The sequence below is a fragment of the Trichoderma breve genome, chromosome 5 (assembly GCF_028502605.1).
Source record: "Trichoderma breve strain T069 chromosome 5, whole genome shotgun sequence".
Taxonomy (NCBI): domain Eukaryota; kingdom Fungi; phylum Ascomycota; class Sordariomycetes; order Hypocreales; family Hypocreaceae; genus Trichoderma; species Trichoderma breve.
In genome coordinates this window covers 1,148,781-1,168,569 of record NC_079236.1, presented here as the reverse complement: position 1 = coordinate 1,168,569, position 19,789 = coordinate 1,148,781, and the positions used below count along the sequence as shown (strand labels likewise).

General features: G+C 45.4%; 6 protein-coding genes across 6 annotated transcripts; 4 read left to right on the top strand and 2 right to left on the bottom strand.

The window, feature by feature from the left end:
• Positions 1–19: 19 nt before the first annotated feature.
• On the bottom strand, positions 20–4,701 carry T069G_08058 (uncharacterized protein; the record flags this gene model as incomplete). Its single annotated transcript, XM_056175268.1, has 4 exons — positions 20–909; positions 3,479–3,655; positions 4,028–4,403; positions 4,459–4,701. 4 exons carry the CDS (start codon positions 4,699–4,701, stop codon positions 20–22), a joined length of 1,686 nt encoding a protein of 561 aa, XP_056026217.1.
• A 3,943-nt stretch (positions 4,702–8,644) lies between these two features.
• Positions 8,645–9,825, top strand: T069G_08057 (NAD dependent epimerase/dehydratase family domain-containing protein; the record flags this gene model as incomplete). Its single annotated transcript, XM_056175267.1, has 3 exons — positions 8,645–8,719; positions 8,783–9,024; positions 9,081–9,825. The coding sequence occupies 3 exons, from the start codon at positions 8,645–8,647 to the stop codon at positions 9,823–9,825; spliced, it is 1,062 nt and encodes a 353-aa protein (XP_056026216.1).
• Positions 9,826–9,931: 106 nt separating this feature from the next.
• On the bottom strand, positions 9,932–10,789 carry T069G_08056 (dienelactone hydrolase family domain-containing protein; the record flags this gene model as incomplete). The annotated part of the gene is made up of 2 exons (XM_056175266.1): positions 9,932–10,485; positions 10,549–10,789. The coding sequence occupies 2 exons, from the start codon at positions 10,787–10,789 to the stop codon at positions 9,932–9,934; spliced, it is 795 nt and encodes a 264-aa protein (XP_056026215.1).
• Positions 10,790–11,570: 781 nt separating this feature from the next.
• On the top strand, positions 11,571–12,038 carry T069G_08055 (uncharacterized protein; the record flags this gene model as incomplete). The annotated part of the gene is made up of 1 exon (XM_056175265.1): positions 11,571–12,038. The coding sequence occupies one exon, from the start codon at positions 11,571–11,573 to the stop codon at positions 12,036–12,038; it is 468 nt and encodes a 155-aa protein (XP_056026214.1).
• A 2,540-nt stretch (positions 12,039–14,578) lies between these two features.
• T069G_08054 (beta-1,3-glucanase domain-containing protein) lies at positions 14,579–15,922 on the top strand (the record flags this gene model as incomplete). Its single annotated transcript, XM_056175264.1, has 1 exon — positions 14,579–15,922. The coding sequence occupies one exon, from the start codon at positions 14,579–14,581 to the stop codon at positions 15,920–15,922; it is 1,344 nt and encodes a 447-aa protein (XP_056026213.1).
• A 1,841-nt stretch (positions 15,923–17,763) lies between these two features.
• T069G_08053 (terpene synthase family, metal binding domain-containing protein) lies at positions 17,764–19,234 on the top strand (the record flags this gene model as incomplete). The annotated part of the gene is made up of 10 exons (XM_056175263.1): positions 17,764–17,834; positions 17,895–18,021; positions 18,080–18,098; positions 18,154–18,305; positions 18,360–18,372; positions 18,429–18,591; positions 18,646–18,735; positions 18,789–18,822; positions 18,882–19,102; positions 19,156–19,234. 10 exons carry the CDS (start codon positions 17,764–17,766, stop codon positions 19,232–19,234), a joined length of 969 nt encoding a protein of 322 aa, XP_056026212.1.
• Positions 19,235–19,789: the final 555 nt, after the last annotated feature.

Genomic DNA, 19,789 nt, shown 5'->3' with positions numbered 1-19,789 from the left:
ACTGGTTAATTGGTATACTTTATAAGCACTTCATCTTTCCCAAAAACCTCTTTAGTCGGCTTCTGTGCCCATTATCCTTAGATTCTCCCACATTATCATCCTTCCAATTCATATAATTCTGCAGATCTCTTTCATCTTGCATAGAAGACGCAGCAGGTTGAGTTTGAGGCATCTCATCAGACCTACCAGCAGCTAATGAGTTGGCATCAACGCTCGTCTGAGCAGAAGAGCTTTGAATGTCTCCTTCGACTATCCCACGAAGTGCCGCACGGCCATTCTGAGATCTTCCATTGATGGTGGTCTGAGTAGAAAAGCTTCGAATATCTCTCTCAACCATCACTGGGAATACTGCAGGTTCAGCTCGAGTGATGTTGCTCCAAGTATCTGCCGTTTTATCTACGATAATCTGAACCGGCTCCTCCTCGCTGAGCGATCTGATGACGCTGACTTTCGCTGAGGCGGCACCTTCGGAGTTCGGAAGCCGTGTGAGAACCATGGATTCATCTCGCCCATCCTTGTTCCATAGATGTAGGCTAGTTGTTAGGCCCGAATTTACGACGGAAACATGTTTTATAATGCCACTTGGTCCTACAATCATGTTGCTGCTCGTCAACGGCTTTTCATGGCCAGACATGGCCTGCTTCAGCGTCCAATCCTTCGTTACGAGTCTGTCATCATCAGGCGGAGCCGTCATAGTACCAGCTGAGAGAACTAATTGTTCAGCATCCTTAGCATATTTGATCTTAGGACGCAAATCTTCTTCCGGTATTCCTGTGGCGGCCAAGGCAGATTGGATTGGAATGATCTCAGGACGCTGGCCTCTCGGTGTCAGGATGCACGATTCACCCGTCTCTGAGCAGGAGAGGAAAGCCACATCAGCTGCTCCATGGCCAACCTTTTGTGACATGTCTATTACAATCAGTATTTCTGAACGTAGTTAGGGTTAAGATATATCTCACTGGTATTGAAGTTCCAGACATATGTTCCTTTGGCACCAGCGTAAACTAGTACGGGCAGGAACGGGTGGAAGCACATCTCAAATTCTTTGTCGTCGCGATCCTCGTAAACCGGGCAGATACCCTTTGTCCAAAACTGGCGCTCCGCGACTTTTGTTGTTTCTAATTTGACTTCACTAAAAGAAGACACACTAATCTTGAATACCATCAGACTCGCTGGAGCGGCCCTCTCCTGAGACGCATAGCATAAATTCTCCCCATAGTCGTCAAGGTATATCCAATAGAGCGATACTCGTCTCAGGTTGTCTTTATAATACCGGGAGAAATCTTTGTAGGTCAATTCCTCCAAAGATTTCCGGTAGCCTTGAGACTTGCGCTCTGTGTTGCCGAAGATGTCAAGTTCAATTGGCAGGCTGTGCGTAGCGTACCGTAATTTATTCCCTTCCAGTTTGACATGGTAGAGGGTTTTCATCACGGTGAAAAATCGGGAATCTCGGCTGACTGATATGGGAATTTGGATAAAGCCGCGTAGCAACGTTTCGCAAAGTCGCGCCCATACATCGAATTCCGGGAGAGGGATATCTAAAGATGCAACAACTTGCTGATCACTTAGTTGGCTGATCTCATAGCGAACAATCCATCCCCGAGAGAAAGACTTGTCTTCGCATAGCTTATCGGCTAGGGTTTTCTTGTCATGACGCTCAAACTTTCTGTTAAACGATTAGTAGAATGGACAAAGTGGCAACTGTACAGAACACATACTTTGAAGTATACACGCCCAAGGTAACATGGTATCGGCCGTCAGAAGTAACTTGAGTGAGACGATTTATTGGCTCTTTAGATAGACCAGCTTTTTTATATGGAACTGTTACCAACGAACGAACAGAAATACCGCCATGCTTTGGCAGAAGTGGACTTGGTGTAAAGGCGGTGACTTCTTCCCAGATACTGGCTGGGTTGTTCCGTAGTGTTCTTCCCCAATCACTCTCCAGCTTGTCAAGAAAATGGCTAAACTCGACAATTGTTGTGCGAATATCGGCTTCTGGCTTTGATGAGAAGCCAGATGAGCTACTTTCTGCCCAGAGGCGAAGAGACCCTGCATTTGGGGCTTCTCCATAGGTGTAGCAGCCTTCGATATAGGCCATAAGCACCTTTGGCTGCGTAAAGAACTGCTTCAATGTTGAGAATAGAACTTGCAGTTCTGGCTTTGCTTCTTTGTAGTGGCTATCCTGTATAGTGAGCACCAAGTGAGATGTCCATCTGACCATGGCATAATTGCTAAACGGAAACGCTGACCAGAGATCTTTTGGGGCAACATTGTTTCCGAGCTTTCCAGACAGAGGTTGTGATGGAACGCGATATGTCAAGTATTTAAGACATATCGTCGCCAACCGCGCATGAGCGATAAGGGGAGGCGGTGGAATTATCCCACTCTTTAATGTTGACTCAGAATTGGCAAAGTATTCCTTTACGGATGCGTGGATAAATCGAAGAGGACGAAAAGTATTCCCCAAAAACTCGATAGACTTTGGACTGAGTTCGACGAGTCCTCCACAGGCTCTGACAATGACATCTTCGAATTCCGGTAACTTCCAGGCCTCTTCCTCATTAGGATTCGCGTCAAATGGGACAAGGCCGCTCTCAAGTTCTGCAGGTATCAGTGGACGCTTCCCATAGGAAAGCCAGAGAAAGCTCTAGCCAGCAAGTCTATGCATGGCCTTGTTGCTTCCCTCAATGAGACGCAAGATTCGCTCATACATCACCTCCAACCCTTCCGGGTTGTCCATTTCGCTAATTGCCTGTGTACGTTGTGCAGGATAGAGTGCGGGAGAATTGAGATAGGTAACCATCAACCTAGCCCATAGAAACATCCCATCAGCTCGTCGCGTCAATGTTTTAGCGACGTCTTTATAGTCTAGCGACTTAGATAGGAGGCCTTCACTCTTCATGTCTTTCAACGATTGTCTAAGGTAGTGCTGAATATCGTCATTGTTCGATAAATCGATACTTATTATTTGTAGACTCGAAATTCGCTTGGAAAGCCACGTTAACGTCGGCCTGCAAAATAAGGCCAGGCGGGTCGTCGGTTGATCTGTAAGTCTTCGTAGCTTCTCCACTAGCTCTCTCGAATCCTCACACTCGTCGAGTCCATCCAATACAAGATAGATGTTATCATCCGAGTGCAAGCATAACTCCATGAGATCATTAATTTCCTTCTTAGAAGCGGTCTTTTGTCCAGGGGACTGAAAGTACATGGCGAACTCGAGAGTTTCTCTCATTTGATCGTCATTTATCCTGTACTGCAAAATCTGAGAGAGCAACGCTCGATATGCCGTTGAGGCGGTGTTAGGGATGATATCTTGAGTTGAGTTAAAAAAGAAGTAGCAGACTGGATTTGATGATCCGAGCCCTTTCAGCTCTTGGATGGTAGATGCTGCTAGAACCGATTTTCCTGAGCCAGGATTGCCTTGGCTTGTTAGTGATTTAAAAGCTCATACGCAGTGAACAGAAACATTACTTACCACGTACCCATAGGCTTCCTCCACGAACTTTTTTGCCATCTTGCAGCCACGAGCGGAAAATAGTATGTTCCAGTAGCCAGCTTGTGGTCCCTTGCATGCACTGTGATGCCACATCTTCGTATCTGTCAGCAAAGGACGGCGGATCTAGCCACTCTCGAACACGGTGAAGGAACGTATCTGTCTTTATGTTAGCGAAACTCCATGAATATCTCATACTAGGAGGGGCCTATTACATCTAGCTTCCTTTTCGGCCATTTGTTCCAGTTTACTCATAGACTTGTCGAGTTTGTCGCCTCTCTCTTTTGCCCGAGAACTCTCAGCGACTGCTTCCAATTTGCTAGCTTCCGCGATGTCTTTCGCATCTTTTGATAGCTTCAGATTCAGGAGTATAATCTCCATACTCATTCTTTCCTTGAGCTCCTTCATTCGTGATATAGTCTCGTCAAACCGGAATGGATGCCAAACCGTCTTGGCGACAACTCGCATTGCGCTTTTTGACCCTAGTAAATTTAATGAGATGCTCAATACCTGCCATATGGTCGTACTCACTTCCATCAGGATGGTAAAATATCCTGAATACGCCCATTAAGAACTGAAGGATCTCTTCAAACATATCCTGCAGCAATACCTCAGTGCGTGGCGAGGACTTTGCAAGCTGTTCGTAATCCTTCTGAATGGCAGTCTGTGCTACCACGCTCAGCTCCTCCCTCATCTGATCCCTCTTCTCTTTCAGCTCTTGTTCAAGCCATCCCTCCATCATTCTCTTATTGAGTTCTTCATTAATTGTGTCTTCCATCTCTTGGTATCTTTTGCGCTCCAATTTTCCAAATATAGAATTGAGTTCATCGAGGTACTCAATTTCGGTTGCCATCTTTTCGAGGCCGGAAGTGACCTTGTCCAAGAACTCATGAAAAGTGATGCCAAGCTAGCACAGTTAGATAACTACTTCGCAGTCAATTAACTTGCAGAGCGTTACACACAGCGATGACCACTCGAAGCGCGCCCCATAACGTCGCAGCATGCATCGGATCGCATGAGACAAATACGTCCATGGCGGTAAAGAAGGGCTTCATCACCCGAATGAAGGTGCCGAGTTTACGGTTGCGAGTGTTCCACGCTGTTCCGTAATCTTGAAGATCATTGAGCACCTCATCGCCAGTCGTGCATTTGCTGAATGACTCCTGGTATTCGTCTGGGAGAGCTTCCACGAGGCGGCGCAACATCAATACGCTCTCTTGAGACGAATGGGCGGCCGCCCCATGGTGATGGTCCGTTGGCATTATGGCATGAGAGGATCGGTTTCCCCGTGTAGTCGAAAACGAGTAAAACAGATATGGGTCTAAAGGGTCTAAACCATCAAGTCGAAAAGCTGCGCGCCGATCTCAACGCATATATACGCGGGTGCGATGAGGCAGCTCGCCCCAGAAGGATCAACACGCTCGCCGCATCGTGGCTGGGCATTCAACCACAGCCGCAGTGGCCAGGCTGACAGGGCTCAATGATAAAGAGAGGGTGCGGCTGAAGGAGTTTTGTCCAATCACCTGAGCAGCTTTTCCAGACTATCTAATCTGCTATTGCTTTTTATCCAAGGGCACGCGCGCCGCTACTATTGCATAGAAGCTAGGCTCGTGTTGTCGAAGTGATATTGTGTGGCGAACCTGAAACACCCCATGTTACACATGGACATCATCACGCAACGCGGAGAACTGGAACGTGTATGTACAGAGAGCAGGTAGGCTATTAGGTCGGTCATTGGATAGGCTGTGAATGAATGACATTTCGCGATATCGCAGTGACCTGTTACACAAATCTCATATTTCCGTTTAGAGTTATTTCATTTACGGAATACTATCTCACTGTATTCTTCCTGGATGCAGACAATAGCTTTGACAATTTATAGTTTACAATAATATATGAATGTAATGTAATAACTTGCCTAACAGTTAGGTATTGCGGCCGTCCGTTGCCACGAGCCGGAAGTAACCCGTGGGAATAACCTAGCGGGACAAGTTGTCACCCATTAACAACAGGCAAATCCTAGGCCGCCTTGGCAAAGTGTTTAGTGATGGACTGCACATTATCTAAGGGACTTGGGGTCAATTGCCCAAATAGCGATTTAAACTGAGAAATTATCTTCTACCCAGCCTTACACCCAAGGAACAGTTATTAGAAAGCCTTGGTGACTTTTATTACCTGTGCAGTGTCAACTGATTTACAATAGTTAATGTTCTAGCATATTAATAGGGACGTTGAAAAATTAATAACCTATTAAAACAACTGCTTATTCTATAGAGACTGTTATCCGCAGGCTTTCCTTACGTAGAGGTACTGGGTTCACTGCCCTTATGAGGATATCGACAAATTATTACCCTATTAAAACTACTGCTTATTCCATGGAGATTATTATCCGGAAGCTTTCCGAAGGAGATCATTCCGAAGGTTTTTATTCCGAGGAGGCATTAAGCTTACTGCCCTTATTTTCTTCTCATAACGGGGATATCGACAAATTATTAGTTTAAGGAAGCAATTGCTTATTTTATGGAGATTATTATCCGCCGGCTTTTCTTACGCAGAAGTACTAAGTTACTGCCCTTACCTCCTTTGACCTTAACCTCGCTGCAACGGCCTGGACTCTATAAATAGTTAGGAAATACACTCAACAGGGGTTTATAAGAGATCTACGAATCTACCACTCATGTGACTGCTGAAGAACTGAACAACAGACGTGTGTACTGCGGCCAGACGCTAAGTATATTTATAACTGCTAGGCGGGCGGCATAAGCTCTAAAGGCCAGAATGAGTAAATATATTAGCTATAATAACGTAATACCTGTTGAGAAGAAAACTCACACTACATATTAATTATCTGAGAATGACTATATATTGTCCTACTGGCCTTCAACCTGTCTCTAATCCTTTCTTTTTAACCTCAACCCATAACATCTACTCTTATTATATAACCTTGTTGGTGTTTTTTGCTACTACCCAACCATGAACCCAAAGCTTCTCCTTATCAGCTTATTTGCTGGCTCGACTATTGCAATTCAACCTGGATATGTTCCTCCAGGACAAAATAGTGGTCCTCAAGTAAGTGATTCTCCATTCCACGAGATAATAGTCGCTTCGTGCAGACGCTAACGTGCTGAATCTAATGTTTCAGGTTAGAGCTCCACCTAAAGGAGTTCCTACCAAAATTTGTGATTGTGGAACAGTAGGGGTATTTAGGGTTAATAGATCCCCGTGTGATTGTGCGAGGTTTTGTGCTGGAGCGGCACAGGATGGTTCATGTAAGGAATTTCCATTGTAGCGCGGGGAGAACAAATAGCCCGATAACGTCTCGGGAAGATTTGGCATACGCAAGAGGCCTGGTAGAGGAGAGGCTTGGTGTACTTACAGATACTTCGATGTTGGTTTTTCCTCTTTGGTTTCCCAACTCCATAGTGCAAATGCAGAAGCAGTCTCATTCCTAACATGCTCATGGAAAGTATTATGTGCTATTAGGCAAGGTACTACATGAAGAGTGCTAGCTCCATCAATATTTTTCGCTCCTTTTCGTAATTCCGATTTCATTTGGAGCTTTGGAATGGGCGACATACGTATTAAAACCTCGACCACTCGTATTACGCGACCTCATGGACAGCAACACCCAAGCTATTATCTTCAGCTTCCATATCACATTGGGTCCACTGTCGTAGCAGGCCTCTATGTTTTGTCTCAATGTCTGCTCCAGAAGGCTCATAGTTTCTCATAGAAACAGGGATCGGATCGCTCGGCGGATGGGCATCCAGCCTCATTTCAAATCATTCAAGTCATGTTGCACCGTACAGAAGGAAGTCGGCTGTCTTGTGAAGCCGGAGATGTCCAATACGGTGATCATAGACAATGTTCCCACCATAAGAGATGCTTGCGTTCCACCAGTAATGTTGTGGTAGCTGTTTGGGGTACCTAGGTACATTGATGCTAATACCGCTTTTAATTGCCTAGCTCTATGGTAGCTCTGCACAAAAATAACAGGTCTGTAACTAACAGTGGTATTCACTCTGTAATCTGGGGACGAGCAGGGCTACGACATGTATCTACGCTTCCAGGTTGACTAAATTTGAATGCAGCTCACTGTATAGTAATGCTGCTGACGAAATTGAGAAACTGCCAAATCTACCTGCGATTAGAGGTAGTTGTTGTTGACCAGGATCTGAAAAGATGCAATTCAAGAATTGAAAGACGAGGTCTGGCAGGATACAGTATTGAACCCCAATATTGACCTATATGTACCCAACCTCATTATCACTACCAATACATTTTGTAATTGATTTCACTTTAATTTTTTAACACATAAATACTCGCTATATATTACGTATTGTAAAGACTTTATGTGAGCGAATTCAAGTAGATTGACATAGCGAAACATGGTTATCGAATCACCTCGAAGTTCGCAATCGCGGGGTTACGACAAAATCTCCGCGATTTTTAGTTGGCGCCTTTCTCACAGAATCAGCTCTTCAGTCTAAATATGGGAACGCTAGTTCGAGTCTCCGCCCCCGGAAACATGAATCGGAATAGATCTGTGCCCTAGTGGCATACGACTTGCTATCACGACCGATTCGGTTAATTAGACTCTTGTAGCAAGCGAATTGTAACTGCAACTACCGTATATTCGTATCTGACCTACACCTGGGGCTAATGAGAGCAGCCAAATGCTTCATGTTCCTAGATGAAGCCCGTCAGCGCTAACAGCAACGCTATATATCATCCCCGAATGCCACTTTTACGATGAATGCGATAATGAATGCGACTTCAAGTCAAGACATTCGAACAGAATTGAACAACATTCAGCTTATGTTTTGCTCGACGAATGCGAAGTATAGTGAAGATTGCAGATCAATGGCATATATCGTCGTCGAAGGCGCTAGACTTTCGTAGTATATCCTTGGCTAGTTATTGATTCATAACAGCTTCTATCTCACCACACTTCGCTACGCCCGCCTCTTGATCCCCATTTAGTACTCCTTCCACACATCGCCGACCTCGTTTATGGTGGCATTCCACAGAGGACCCACACGCCAATGAATAGGTACTTTACTTCTATAAAGCCCCAGGTTTTGATCGCGTCTTCTTAGATTTGATGTTTTATAACATTAACTTCTGTTCCCTACTAATCTTTACAAAATGTCACTCGAAACAGTACTCTTGACAGGCGCTGGCGGCTTCATTGGCGCGCAGATCCTTGAACAGCTGCTGAAGGCAAGTATACACCTAACACGTCCATAATCTTCTGAGCAGAACTAATAATAGACATTGCCATAGTCCGGCGAGTTTCATGTTATTGCTCCCGTAAGATCAGAAAAAGACATACAAAGTATCCTTGCATTGCATCCCGAGTACAGCGATAAGAATGTTCGCTTTCCTGTTGTGCCCGATCTTGGTGCAAATGGGGCATGTGATGAGATATTTGGGGAGACAGAGATAAACTATGTTATACACGCCGCAGGTCGGTTCAGATTTGAGAATATCGATTCTCAAAAGCTCATTTACGATAATTACGACACGTAAGACTGCATCAGTCAACCTAAGCCCCAGATCTCTAACTAATAGAACACTACAGGGCGAAATCCGTTATCCTATCTGCAGAGAAATTCTGCAAGTCTCTCCAGCGGTTTGTCCTCACTGGCTCTGTAATAGTTGAAATCACTGGTCAAATGAAGTCTTCCACCTTCAAGGAAGAGCTCACCGAAGCCGATATTGTTTCCATCCCACTTGAGGCAGTCCGAGAAAGCGGAGATCCGGTTGCATGCTACGTTGCTGCAAAGGCTGAATCCTCAGCATTGCTCTTTGAAACAGCATCCAAACCCTCCGTATCCTGGGATGCCGTTGAACTCTTGCCTGCTGGGACGGCCGGGCCGCTTGCGCACTCCGTACCAGATCTCACAGCAGGGTCGCATTCTCTCGATTGGGCCTATAACCTACTCAGCGGAACCTGGAAAGAGATCCCACCAGTACCCATGTTCCAGATTACAGATGTGCGGGACGTAGCTTTAGCGCACGTCTTGGCTTTGCGCAACGAGAAGGCGAGTGGCCAACGGATCAATATCGTCAACTCGGACTCGTGCTATTCCCACCAGGTGTTGGCAAATTTGATTCGATCCAAGTATCCGGAGTTGAGAGACAAGGTGGCAGAAGGAACTCCCGAACAATTGATCCCAGCTGGAATGGTGTTTTACAAAATCTCGAATGCAAAGTCGAAAGAAATTTTCGGAAGTGAATTAAATTACACACCGGAAAGCGACACATATAACGCATATGTAGATAGTGTTTGGGAAGCAATGCGGAACAGGGATCTTGAACTATAGACATTATAAACAACAATATGCAGAACGCGGATATTAACAGAAAAGACTGATTGTCTTCTTCAGAATAAAAGAAAAAAATTCTCGATCAAATGTTCGACCTTCCAAATCACAACAGATACTTCTTGAACCAATTGGTCGCCTGTGCCGCTGCTTGCATAGCAGCCTCATCTTCAACCGCCCTCTTCGGATCAGCTCGAACAGCGAACCCATGCTTGCAGCTACTATAAGTCTTCACCTCAAAGTCACCCGGCTTCTCTCCATAAGACTCTTTTAAACTTGATTCAATAGCGTCAATCTTATCTTTGGATAATAACATATCAAGATCTCCAATAGCGAGACTGATGGGGACTTTGAACTTGTTGGCAGCGGCTGAAAAGTCGTCGGGTGTTTTGAGGCCAGCAGGGTGAGCCACAAAGTGAGCATCGAATAGTGACACGTTTCCGCCCTGTTCAGCTGGCTCTGCAGTGAGTTTGGTCGAGTGCATCCCACCCCAGCAGAATCCGGCTACAGCCAGCTTGGCACCGGGCGGCAAGGAAGCTTTGACATCGCGAGAGAAGTTGAGAAGTTTGGGATACGCATTTCGAGTACGGACTGCGAATGGGGCGAAAATAGTTGCCGCTTTAAAGGCAGCCCCAGCTCTCTTTGTCTGCCCTCCCAAGTCTAACAGGCCAACTGGTGTCGACAGGGAGTCAAACAGTTCTATCGCAGAGAGAGGAGCTCCACCTCCTGGAATGACGCTGGGCACGAGGACCTCGCATCCGGTAGCAGCAGCATATTTGTCTGCTAGCAACTTGTTGTTCACAAGGTTGAAGCCAAAGACATCCGTGATGAAGATGATTTTCGAATTTGATGTGGAAACTGTCTCGGGAGTGGCGACATATGTGAGGACATTGTGAATTGTTTCCTCTTTGCCTTTTGGCGTTCCCTCGTGGATGGTCCCTCTGAAACAGTCTGGACAAGACATTGTGAAAATATCAACGATGTTGTTTAGGTCGTAGCTTGCAAGGGATATAAGCTGTCAAGACTATTCAAGAGTCACGCTGCATTGCTCGAGGAGAAATTTGTTCAGTATTCAGCATCTCTTTAAGTTCTTATATAGTTTTACAAGTTCCGGACATAACCGCAATTTACCGAACTAATATTGAACCAATTTCCTTTAAGACATATTGAGACTATTTTTTGTTAAAGTTGGCGATGTGTTCGGACGAACTCAATAAGATACTATCGCTTTTGGCGGGTCTCGGCCATCCAAAGAGTTCCGAAGTCTCCTCATGTCAGCAATCGGCATCGGTGCCAGCAAGGTTGCGACAAATCTGGATGACCTAAGATCTGACAGGGCTTCAAAATGGCCGCGTAACACGGCGAAAGGCAGGCCGAAGGACCAATCAGAAGCAAGATCCACCTTTGCCAACTTAACCTTATTTAGTTGGTGATTCTCATGAGATCTTCAGCAGAAAACCTGCCAAGCTTCCCAAATGATTAGTTGTTTCCTGCCAGATTCAGCAGTTGTTGATCGATTATGTGCTGTGATTTTTTCCTAAAATCCGATCCATGGCTATTCGGATTATTTTTTTGACAGCTGGAGCCTCAATTCTTCATGTGCTCTTGTACGATAAATAGCGGTCATTGCCTCTGTCTGTAAGTTCTGCAACAGCCTTCTCTCTACCTTTTTTGCGAGTAATAGATCTTCTCTTGGTCCCTACAGCATCAACTATTCCTCTGGGTTCTCAACCGAAAATTATAAAATGAAATTTCTCCTCTATCTCGGTGCACTCACCGCCACTCTCCCTTCTGTTCTCGGCTCAGAAGATACCTCACGAGAGGCCATCCCAGCTTGTCCTCCTCGACCAGCCACTCCAGAAGAGCAGGAAAAAATCTTCTACGCCTTTTCAAACGAGTTTTATGTTCAAAAGAACATCCCCGAGGCATTTGACAACTACGTCTGGGTCGATTACATCCAGCACAATCCTTCCATTGGACAGGGTCGTGACGCCGCCGTGACCGCCCTCTCCAAGAACCCAAAGGTTAGCAACACCATTGTGCACCAAACTTTCACCAATAACACTGGCTTTGTACACCACTATGAATTTGCCACTCCTCCTATCAAGATCATGGATGCCTATCGAATGAACGGCAGTTGCATTGTGGAGCATTGGGATGTTATTGCAAACCTGACTCTTGCCGAGATTGATCCTACTCCGTTATCAGGCTAGGATCTAGGCACGGCATTGGAGTAATGTAAAGAGTGCGGGCCTACGGGGCTTTTCTCTTGTGCATCAATGGGCGTCTTTCTCCTTCGTACCTTGATGAAGATTCTGTATCTACTCCTTATTACAAGGCAACTACTATATATACACTATTAACTCTATAACAACCTCCGGTCTAAGCAGTGGTTTCAATCATGTAATTCGGAGATGTCTAGGTTCTGCTTTCGTCTCACAACTGAAAAGTCCGTCGCCGTTGAGCCTGTTGTGTGCCTTTTGCAACAATATGAGTGTGAACATTGGTAGGCAGCCACCTTACGTCGCTTTTGTTACCAACCCAACTAATGGAACTACCATCGAAGGTCCGAATCTTTCATGTGGCAGTCAATGCAAGTTAATTAAGGGGAAGGTGGGAGGCTATCATATTTAATATTTTGACTAGACAGATATCTTGGCAGCTTTTGGAATCATTTGACGAGCACGGAATAGACACATCCGTAAATGGGTAAAGAAATGTGCCTCAGTTGCATTCATTGGCAAGTTTGTATGCAGTGCAAGTGCACTACCGATTCCATCTACGCGATATCAAGTTAAAATACTCCACCAAAGGAATGTTTTAGCCAATGGAAAAAGCACCGAGCATTCATCTTCGGTCGAACTCCGTGATTAGCCAAATTAGGTGGACGAAACGCTTGTTAATCGTCGTCTCCATCAACTCTCCACTTAAGGAATAGGCACCCGATCATGCGATCAGCAAAGCCTATGGAGCACATCTCCATCTCAGCATTAATACGCTTCATACGCACCTATTGCTATACTATACTACCTGATATAATTAAACAGAGCGTATTGCACCCACTTCCAGAAGGAGAAAGTGAAACACCAATAGGATCAGAGAAGCGCGCGAATAAGACTTCGGCCTATGGATCCGCCCGAAGGATTTCTACTAGTTTAGGCATCTCTATTCCAGGGGTAACATGCAGACTACTGAGGCACATGTGCTGTAACCCATGCTCGATCTGGGGTTGAACACCTCTTCGACTTCAGCCACAACATGCGCTATTTTGTGAGCAGACAGCATATACAAATTAATAGATGTAAGTTAAGGAAGCTTGGAAATACAATGACGCCTGGATGTAACGTGCGAGTTCCACAGTAGATAGGTAATACTGCAGTGTAAGCCACACGAAGTCATATTATAAACAAGGCTGCCAAAACAAAAATTATCACTGCAGACTTGCGAACATGATACATGCTCAGGTAGGAACACATGAGTATTCCGTGTCTAGGTTCGGTTAGGATATAGTGGATACGCCCCTAGTTGCTTCAGTATTGATCGATATCTTATAGACGAGCCGCTACGGAAAGCTGCATTTGGTAATTCCTCAAACTGCCGAGGCAATCCCATGTCCGCAGCTCTATCACCAGTCACATGTCTGTAGATCATGTTCACGAAGAAATCTCCTTCGGTATCAGCTGCAATATGCAAGATTACTAGCGCTTCATTACCTGTGCGGGCGTTTTGGAAGAAAAGAACAAGTGCCCTACTCACTCTTGTCACGTTGCAACGATCAGTGTGTCATGACCTGCATTGCATCTTAGCAAAGTGTGGGGTGCAGCAACTTGTGCTTTATTAGCCCGAATCTCGGAGCGCTAGAGTCCGCGATGGTGTGAGGACGTGACCTTATTTGTTACCTAGAAGGGTAATATATGTACTCACAGCCTCATCCTAAATCCAGGGGGATTTATTGGCACAAGACAAGTTTTCAATCCTGGCTAGGCTATCAGCAGCGGGCGTTGCGGGAACTAACCATGTGCTCGAAACTATGTTGACTATCAGTCATCCCAAGTTCTCAAAATGAGTATTACAAAGCGAAATTTCGTAACAGATGAGCATTCTCTTTGGCTTAAGAAGTGACTGACAGCTTCATCTGACTCTTTTGTTGCAACCAGTTGGCATTTAGTCAGTCTGATAACATGGGTTCGAAGAGTTGCGGTTGCGGCTATAACCCACTCAGCCATTACGTTATGCCGATATTGCAGCTAGATGAAGCACAAGTACAGCCCAAAACCTTGAATTTTAGTACTATTCCTGAACCATTACCCGCAATTACTGCATAACCCTGGCTCCTGAGAGCATTCTACACGGCAAACAAGGACGTAATAGCCTGGAAACTAGAAGCAGCAACTCTCAACCCCGAACCTTTCCAGTCCAAGCCACCGAAGGAAGCCCGATGCTATGCTACAACAGTAAAGAGATAACTTCATGCCGGTACAAATCAGTCGGCAATGGGTTGTCTCTATCTCCGTTGCGCAAAACACTTCGGCCCGAAATCTGTCTTGAGATGATGGGGATCGAGTACAGCTTCTTGATAATGCCTCTTGAGACACTTGAGACACAAGTATATATAGAGGGTTATTCACAGATAGACATGTTCATCAGAGCTCAACTCATTGGATTGGTTCCAAAACTCAGAGGGAAAGTGTTAATTCCTTTGCACCATCATTATCGCTCCTTTCCATTCTGAATTCATACAAGTCCTTACATCATGAGGACACTCACTATCCTTACTGCCCTCATTGGTGCAGTAGCAGCGGCCCCTTCCCTCATTCCAAGAGTATCACCCTTTTCCATCGCCAAGCCTGGAGGTGTTGACGACATCGTTATCACGGCAAACAACACTCTCAACGGAACCTATCATAGTTCAACAACAGTCTCCAAGCATGCCATTCAGGCTCGGGCTCAGGCTGGACACCTACCAATCCAGCTCGTCAACAACTTCTCCGGTGGTCAGGTCAATGCATACATTTCTGGCCTGGACACCGACAACCGGGTCGTTTTTGTCAGGGGTGATGGCAGTCTTGTGTATCCCAGCTCTGGAGGCTCCAGTGTCCCTGTTCCGATCAGCACCCCCATCAACATTGCACTGCCTGCTCAAGGCCAATCCATCACGGTGAATGTGCCTATTGTCATCAGCTCTGCGCGTATCTACTTTTCAGTGGGCAATCTCCAGTTCTTCATGGTCAAGATTCCCAACGGCGATGGCTTGGTGCAGCCATCCCAGTTCAACCTTCAAGACCCGAGTTCAGGCCTTCTCTGGGGCTTTGTTGAGCTCACTTATACTACTGACTTGGCTGTCTACGCAAACATCAGCTACGTCGATTTTGTCGGCATAATCCTCAGTATGAGCTTGAGTACCACAGATGGAAGCGCCACCCAGACCACGAAAGGCCTTGGATCTTCCGCACTCACCCAGATTTGCCAGGGCTTGGTTCAACAGGCTAGCGTTGACGGCTTCCCCTGGTCTTCTATGTGTATTGCCAATTCCGCTGGAACTCTCGTTCGTGCGCTGTCTCCAGGTGACTACAGTGTCATCAATGCAGCGGCCTTCCAGAACTACTGGAGCGCCTATGTTGACCAAGTCTGGAGCCATTATACCAGCACTCCTCTCACCATCAACACACAAACCTCTGCTGGCAGCGTCAACTGCCAGGTCTCTGGCAGCACGCTTAACTGCAATGGCGACAACCGTGGCTACGCTAAGCCGACTGCAGGAGATATCTGGGGCTGCAACAGTGGGCCATTCGCCATTCAGGGCGGTGACAATGCCGTCCATGCAGCCGTTGTTCCCCGTCTGTGTGCTGCCTTTGTCCGATCCACCTTGCTGCTTGCTGGTGGCAACGTCCAGCCAGGCCTGGGCCAGTCTTCATACTACACAGTCAGCCCTACCAACCACTACAGCCGTCTCGTTCACCAATTTGAAATTGATGGTCGAGGCTACGCTTTCCCTTATGACGATGTCAACCCAGATGGTAATGAGAATGCCTCGGGCACCTTGGCTTCAGGGGCTCCCAATGTTCTGACAGTCTATGTCGGTGCTCCTCCTTCATAAACCAGGCTAAAACCTCTTCACTGTACATATAAAATGAGTGACGAAAGGATTTGGTACTCTCAAAAGTTCTTGGACCATTCTAGAACATAAACCATGTATATAGCAGTATAGTTTTACCTAAATATATACCAACGACGATTGCTGTCTTACTTCGGCTGCTCTCAAATGTGAATGGAGAGATTGAAGAGGTCATGCTTGTTTTTATATCAGTACGCTGCCATCATGTGCCTTCAATGTCATCACCGGGTAAGTCGGAACCAGTTGTGACCCTCGATCCATGTCGGCACGGCATATCCTGACAGGGGGGTTGCAAAAGGAAGTCGATCGGCGCCTTGGTCCACCTCAACACAACAAAAGCAGCCAGGCCAGGTAATCATGAACAAATCCACTATGGCTCACCGAGTACAGTGGACAGGGGGACTGGTTTTGACATTTCGGGTTGTCACATTAGCGGAGAGATAAGAGGTAAAACGTCCCTGTAAACCGGGATGAGTATCAACCTACATAGCCCACTAATAAGCCTAACGTACAATAAATGCCGAAAATCCTTGTTAGTCACTTTGTATCCCTACAAGTTAACTGATATGTCCTATATATATTATACAACATTCTGACAACAATATCAATTGCCGACGAAGTACGCGACGGTTTTGCTCAATATGCCTGCTGGGATACTCGTAATCGGGAATTTTTGACAATGCGACATGGACTGGAGAAAAGGCAACATCATGTATTATAGGCTACAGGACCCTTTGGATTGTATCAAAATTATCTCATTTGGAATGGTACAGAAGCAATCGTTGCTAAATCACTGTCGAAGCATCCCAGGGTAGTTCTGCGGACGAAATCAGGGCCTGTTTCGGCTCCGTATTCCCAATATGATATGTCAGTTGTCTGCAGGAAACGCAGGGCCCTTCCTGGTCTTTTACCTCCTGTATCGCTAAACCCTTACCTATTCAATACCGTTGTAAGTTGTCCGGTCTATGTTGATCTTGAAGTCTGTGCGTCTCGGGTGCGATCCGACTTGATGAACAATTCACCGCTACACGGCAGTGCACTTTACCCATACTCTTTAACTACGCTATATTTTAACGACATCATGACGTGGCACCAAGATGCTGGTGAGAATTATAAGTACGGTACCTTACTTAGACATGCAGTGATCTTTTGAGTAGCATTAGATATGATACATAGTGAGAAAATTGGGCAAAAGACACCGGCCGGCCCGAAAGCATACGGGAAAGCTGCCAAAAGAAGCAATTGCCTCCTACCAAAACTAATCAGACCTTTTCCGACACCGCAGTAGATAACTTTTACAGTGCAGAAATTTAACCCGTATCTTGATCACCAAGACATCCGACAACCGGATCATTACTAAGGGGCTGGATGTCGCTCCTATTATTATTCGTAGAAGATCGACGATACATGCTCAGGATAAGTGACAGCGTACCTGCAGATAGATCCGCTTTATACGCGGCAGACAGATTGACATCGGCAAATTTCAGGGCCTCGACCAAGAGGACGGCGGAATATTCCCCCTTCCCCTGGCTTGCTCAACGGGAATTTTGACATATAAACATTGAACGCCTTCATATCTCTACTCAAAATAAACTGTAGCCAAACATACTTTGTTATTAGTCTTCTTAGACTGTGGATTTAAGCTTCCTATATAAGTCACACTTCAAGTCAAACTGACTGGCTATTACTGCATAAACATGTCTACAACTGTGACAGTTTTAGAGCCTACCTTGCTGTTAGAGACCCCTACAGCCAGTTTTCAGTTACCAAGGATACCAGACTCTCCACGGCATGTCCTGATTCCAGATTTATTTTCCTCAATCATGTCTACGGAACCAGCCATCAACCCTCATTATCAAGGTGGCAAAGCCGAAGCGGATGAGTGGTTCAAAGAGTATGATCTTCCATATTTTACTTTGAATGCTTTGTGAGTAACTTAACTAACAATGGATAGATTGCTACAATTGAAAGGCAAAGAGGAAAAGAAGTTCAACAAGACTGACTTTGGATTCGCGGCCGCCGTTTGGGCCCCTTCTGCTGAAAAAGACAGGTTTCGCACAGCGGTTGACTGGTCCAATTGGGTAAGCATCTTCTTTTATGCTGCATCTTATTTCAGGTGATCTAATGACAGACTTTTAGATATTTTATTTTGATGATCGTAAGTTCCGTCACCATCACAATTATACGACAAGTAACTCATATTCGACCCACAGAGTTTGATGAAGGGCCTCTAGCAAACGATCCAGTCAAAGCCCAAGAAGAAGTTGACTGCATTCTTGCCATTTTGAATGATAGCGGCCCTCGTGTCCAAGCCGACAAACCTCTTCAGTATGCATTTCAGGCAATATGGGATAGAATCAAAGCTGTAAGCATGTCCTAGTCTGTTCAAAGAAGATATCAGCTGACAAGTCTTCATCAGAGTGACACGCCAGGTAAAATTGAATCAGCCAAAGTTCAGATGAAGAAGAAGTCTCTAATATGCTTCTAGAAGTACGAGAACGCTGGAAAGATTCTCATAAGAAATACCTCGAGGGTCTTCTATATCAATCCAAACTCTCAAAGTCCAGCTCTGCTCCCGTCTTAACGGTAGATCAGTACATGAGCTACCGAAGAAGAACGATTGGAGTAGTGCTGGCTATACGGCTGGTAGAGTACGTTTTTCTATCTTGTTCTACATACAAACTTCTAACATATTTACGCTTCAGGTACGCCGAAGACATAAAGCTCTCTCAAACCCAGATGGATCACCCGTCTCTTCAATTGTGCACTAGCACTATCGTAGATCTTGTGGTTCTGTAAGTGAAATCACATTATAACGATTATACGCATTAAACTGATCATTTCTTAGTTCAAACGATATTTTGTCATATAAAAAAGAAGTTGTACGTTGTGTTACAACTAAAGGTCTTCAACCGCTCAAAGTATTCTAACTTTCGCGCAGGAATTAAACGACGCGGGAAATAACTTGGTCACAATACTCAAAGCACATAATCTATCAGATCAAGAAGCGATGAACAGCATAGGCAAAATGCTGGATGATTGCTACGAAGCTTGGCACAGTGCCCTGGATAAGCTGCCCACTTGGGGGGAAGAGACTGACAGAGAGGTGCTCAAATATCTGGATGCCTGTCGTAACGTGGGGCTTGGCAATCTTCACTGGAGGTGAGAGAATTACAATTTCCCACACATCAGGATCTACTTCATTAACAGTACAGTTTTCGTTCTGGTCGATATTTTGGCGCTTGTGGTGAGCAAGTTCGCCAAACCCGAATCTTGTCCCTCCCTCCATACTAAGCATTATTTTTTTTTTTGGTTGATGGAAGGTACTGGCAGTGGCAAGAAGCCATTAAGGCATCGTCAATTTTACGAAAATGTCGATGAAACAAATATGAGTCTCAACATGAAATAGGCTCATTGGCGTTTACTCATGTAGTTAAAGTAATTTCAAGAGAGATATACACTATGCATTTCATTATTTCACTCGACCTCTTACTCTTCTACCTCAAGTACCTTCCTCTAATTCCAACATTCTAATGACTCACCTGAAAGCGGTACCCATTCCATATTATCTACGATATCCATACTACACCTCTTTCCTTAGCCCCCCTTTCCAAGTGGCATTTCACTAGCTCTTCAGTCTGAATGAAATGGGTGCCAGATGCAGCGGCGCTAGGCTGTCGGATGTTACAACAATTACAATAGCTCCCTATTAACAGAACAAAAATCACTATTTCTCTGGCTGCTAACAGTAATGGGGTATGGCCATCATTATCTACTATCTCAATATCAGTTCGTTTTTCAGTTGCCCAACAATGGCCGCCTCATAATCACACTCATCTCTCGTAGGGA